The sequence below is a fragment of the Stigmatopora argus genome, chromosome 18, assembly GCF_051989625.1.
Source record: "Stigmatopora argus isolate UIUO_Sarg chromosome 18, RoL_Sarg_1.0, whole genome shotgun sequence".
Lineage (NCBI taxonomy): Eukaryota > Metazoa > Chordata > Actinopteri > Syngnathiformes > Syngnathidae > Stigmatopora > Stigmatopora argus.
Genome location: NC_135404.1, coordinates 3377524 through 3382383, shown reverse-complemented (window position 1 = coordinate 3382383; position 4860 = coordinate 3377524). Strand labels below are relative to the sequence as shown.

The window sequence follows — 4860 nt, the reverse complement described above, 5'->3', positions numbered from 1 at the left end:
TTTTGGTGTTTCCTAACATCTTTCATAAAAAACTGGGACACTTTGACCAATTTTAAAGGGTTTAGTTGGTAGTTGTGTGAGGGCCGTGGAATGAATGAGAAAATTTACATATAAAGTACACCTCTACTTATGACATTTTCAAGTTACGAAAAAAAGTTCTGGAACCAATTAATTTTGTAAGTAGAGGTATGCCTGTATTTTTTAATTCATAATAATCTGATAAATTATCTCTCCTAATACATGCACATATAAAAATAACTTTTATGCAGTCTGAATACTTTTTCTAATTCACCTTCTCTACACAGCATGCTTTAATTGGCAACAGTGGAGTATTCAAAGGGTTAACAGTACATGTGTATGTGTGTGAGACCTTTCAACAGGCAGGTACTCTGCCAGTCCCAACCCAAAGCTGAGCACTCACTTAAAAATGTTCCTCCAAGTTCTTGATAACAACTCTCTGTCCGTTGTTTGACAATGGTAGCACATCTTTATTATAACGCAAGTGATTGAATTACTTTTGACGCGTGTGATGTGCATCTGTAGGTCCTTTTAAGCCTCACCTCTCTTTAAATCTTCAACCAACCTGTGCCTCGGTCGCCTGTGGAACTACGCTCTAGAGCTGAGATGTGGTGGATGCTTTTTCCACGTTGGATTTGGTTTGTGGTTGGTGTGTGGACAGAGCTTCAATTGGGGGTTTTACCTCATATCACCTACTCACATGCGGGAATGTGCCCCAACGATATGAATCCCAACCTGTGGGTGGACGCCATGAGTACGTGTACACGAGAGTGCGGATCTGATCAGGTAAGCAACTTATTTAAAAATGATGATACTGGTTCTATTCACAAAACAGTTAAGTATTAAGAATTATATGTTTGCGAAATGTTTGCATTTTTTTAAATAATTAAACACTCATTACATTTAATTCAATATATTTTTCTGTTATTAAAGAACATTACAATATGCTGTTCTTTTAAGAGGAGCAGTATTTGGAGCACCCTCAACCTTTTATTGGGCAGTTACTGATATAAGAAAGTGCACATTTAGTAGATTATATTGGTAAATGTGGAAATGGTAGCTTGAAGGGAAAGACAAATCTAGTATGATTGACCTTTATGTGACAGACTATTGATCACCAAATTTAAGTATGCAAATTGCGAATTTCTCAGACCTTTGATTAACAAATAAATAGCTATTTTATGACAGCTGTGACATTACTAGTTGTGCCAACACCTCACTGTGTGGAGCCCAGTATAGCATCAAATCCTGAGCCCTGGACAGTCCCAATGTTAGTGGACCCCCATCTTTCCAGTGCACAAGAAGCATATGCACAAAAAAAGGGAGGGGGGTTATTGTTTTTTTTTTTTAAAGATAATGTCACAAAATCATTAATATTAGATCACTGCTGGCATTGTATCAAATTAGAATTTGAGGTTATTTTTAATCAAAAAGAATCTAGAAAAATGATTTGCTCTTGCTAAAATAAGTGCTAATTTGTACGTTTTTATTTCATCCGATTATCGTTTCATACTTGACAGAAAATGTTGTTTAACAGCACGCAAATAAAATTTGGATTGCTTCACAGAGACACTTTGACTTCTTATTTCCTGTCCTCTAGGAGTGTGAATCCTTCGAAAGGTGTTGCCAGAACGTGTGTGGGAATCGCAGTTGCGTGGCAGCTCGATACATGGTTGGGCAGAAGGGGCCCGTAAGTATGCCCAAGGAAGCTACGTGTGCCAACTTCATGTGCACCCAACAAGGGGCAGAGTGTCACATCTGGGATGGCCAACCGGTTTGTAAATGTCGGGACCGCTGCGAGAGAGAGCCCCAATTCACGTGTGCTTCAGATGGAATGACTTACTACAACAAGTGCTACATGGATGCCGAAGCATGCTCCAAAGGTATCAGCCTCTCAGTTGTCACATGCCGCTTCCAACTCACCTGGCTGAGCACGAGCCCCGCATTGCCCCTGGTGACCACTCTTCACCCGACCACCACGGCATTGCAGGTGACTGCCCCGCCTCCTGTCGATCCCCAGGCACCTCTTGTCTTGAGCGCACCGCCTCACCAGACCGTGAATGTAGGGGACACGGCCAGCTTCCTGTGTGATGTCACTGGGCACCCCCCACCTGAAATCACTTGGGAGAAACACCTCTCTGAGGGTGTAAAGAAGGTGGTCATGGGTCGTAATCATGTGCAGGGGAATATGGTTGTCACCAATAATGCCCAACTCGTCATATTTAATGCCAAAATGCAAGACTCAGGCGTCTACACCTGTATAGCCCAGAACCCGTCTGGCATGGTACAAGCCCATCATCCACTCATGGTGTTACCCACAGAGCCACCAAAGATTGCAGAAGCTATTAACCTGACCCTGTGCACCCCAGAGGAATGCATGCAGCCTCCGTTCAGCACCAAGGACTGTGGGAGCGACATTGAGAAAGTGAATTGGTTGTTTGACTCCCAAAGCAACAATTGCCTATCTTTTACTTACTGCCACACTAGTGGTCAACAGCCATCGAAGTTGTTTGAGACCTACGAAAAGTGCATGGAATGCTGTGGTCCTGAGCTGGCAGGCCCCTGCGAACTCCCAAGCCTGCAGGGCCCCTGTAAGGCTTATGAGCCACGTTGGGCCTACAGCAGCATCTTGCGCCAATGCCAGTCATTCATCTATGGAGGTTGTGGAGGCAATGACAACAACTTTGAATCCAAAGAAGCTTGCGAAGAGGTGTGCCCGTACCCGAAAAACCTCAACTGCAAAACCTGTAAGCCGAGAGGCAAGATTGTGACCAGTTTCTGTCGTAGCGACTTTGTCATCCTGGGACATATGACCGGGCTAGTAGAGGAGAAAGAATCTGGCCATGCTCTCGTCACTGTGGAGGAAATCCTTAAGGATGAGAAGATGGGCCTCCGATTTTTTGGTAAGGAACCTCTTGAGGTGAACTTCATTAACATGGATTGGAGCTGCCCATGCCCCAACATCTCAGGGGCAGCCTCTGAGGACCAGGTCATTATAATGGGCAATGTCAGCGACGGCATGGCTGTGCTGCAGCCGGACAGCTACGTGGGCGCTTCCAGTCCTCGTCGTATACGAAAACTTAGAGAGGTCATCTCCAAGAACACATGTGACATTCTCAAAGCCATCACTAGTAGTCCTCAATAGGTTGTATCCAGGTAGTACACATATCCATTCTACAGTAAATACAATGACACAACTCTCTCTTTGCAAACACATACGATACATGCACATGGGAGTTGCGTGTTTAGGCAGACTGGTAAAATGCTCTTATACACACATAAAACACTTTATGTACTTGTTGTTGTTGTTGTTTTTAAACCCTAGAGGATTTTTTTATGTTGCCTTGTTATTTTTTGTTTGTTTCCTACACCTGTTTAAATGAATACTGTTTATTTGTTTGGCTGTCTTCAAAAATCTATTTTGTGGTCATTGTAATTTTCAATAGATTGTTGTGACATAAAAGGTTCTCATCAAGCAGAATTGTTTGATTGACAAATAAACACACAACTGTTAATATTCATTAGATTTCACTCGGTTGGGTAATCTTGCTAAATTGCTGCGCAAAATAAATAATATGATGCAGCTAAACAAAACAATCATCCTATAGAATTTTTGACTGGTTTGTATAAGAGTTTCATGGGTGTGAAAAAGAACGTTTTAATAGTTTGTGTAAGAGCATTTTTTTGTGTAGGTAGCATGAGAGCCTTTTACTCGTGTTTATAAAAAATATTTGAATACTGTTATGAACATATATTTAAGCACGTGTGAAAGCCTTTCACTAGTGTCTGCAAGATGAGCAAAAATAATATCAGTAACGTATGTGAGCGTTATGCTAATCTGTATAAAAGGTAATCATGAATTATGGTATGCCTCATACTCAGTGTATGCAACTGTAAAAAGATTTAAACATCAAAGTCATTATATGAAAACTGAAACAGATGACAGTACTATACACATTTTGGCTCTACAGATTTTAATTAATGAAAATGTATAAATTATAATATATTTCATGAGCCACATTTCTGAAATGAAATGAATTCTGTTGATCTGCTTTGTTATTTCAGGACTATTTATTTTCATATAAACTCATGATTTGTTTTTGTATATATATAATAAAAATAAATTTGAGAATTACCCTAACTGAACATTGTCTTCTTGATGAGTTTTTCTGCAATTAAATGTGATCTTAAGAAATTTAAATATAGGGCTCTATTTTTGTCATTGTTTATTAAAGTTTTGGATCGATAACCAACTCAAGAACTAAAAGTGAAGATTGTTCATGTCAAGGTCATCAGAGTATTGCTAAGAAAAAAAAGCGAACAGAGCCTTAATTTAATGCTGATTTTATTCTATCCCTGCTCATACCAATTGTTTTGTTCTGTTCTGTTAAATGCAGACTTCATTCAGTTTTACAAACCTCTTGTGGCATTCGTAGTCCAATCTAGTCGAGTAAAAAAGTCAAGCAGTAAACCTGCTGTGCAAAAGCTATTCATTTATTTCATGGCGTGCCAGTACTCTTGTTTTTTTTTCTTTTAGAATGCCTTGGTGGGCTTTCGACGAGGGTGTTCTCCTTCCCGCATGAGATTCTGTTTCTCCCATCCAGAGAAACCAGGAAGGCAACATATCCGTTCTCATTTACTGGCAAAACCACGAGGGAGCTCAGAAGTGCACTTCCCCATCTGTTGTGGCTCTAGGTGAGGAAAGAATTTATCTGAGGATCACACAGTCGCACCACAATGAAATATGAGCTCGTATAACAAATCAGAGTTTAAACATATGCATATATTGTGTTAATCATATACATAAGCTGTACATTTTATATCTAAACGCCGCTAAAATGC

At 40.3% G+C, this 4860-nt stretch overlaps 1 protein-coding gene across 1 annotated transcript; it reads left to right on the top strand.

Moving 5' to 3' along the window:
* The first annotated feature begins 287 nt into the window (after positions 1-287).
* wfikkn2b (WAP, follistatin/kazal, immunoglobulin, kunitz and netrin domain containing 2b) lies at positions 288-4164 on the top strand. Its single transcript, XM_077625866.1, has 2 exons — positions 288-804; positions 1619-4164. Exons 1-2 carry the CDS (start codon positions 625-627, stop codon positions 3161-3163), a joined length of 1725 nt encoding a protein of 574 aa, XP_077481992.1. The 5' UTR covers positions 288-624; the 3' UTR covers positions 3164-4164.
* Positions 4165-4860: the final 696 nt, after the last annotated feature.

Coding starts and splice junctions, on each gene's coding strand:
- wfikkn2b (XM_077625866.1), top strand. CDS start 625: ATGTGGTGGATGCTTTTTCCACGTTGGATTTGGTTTGTGGTTGGTGTG. Junction 805..1,618: donor GAGAGTGCGGATCTGATCAG/GTAAGCAACTTA, acceptor CCTGTCCTCTAG/GAGTGTGAATCCTTCGAAAG.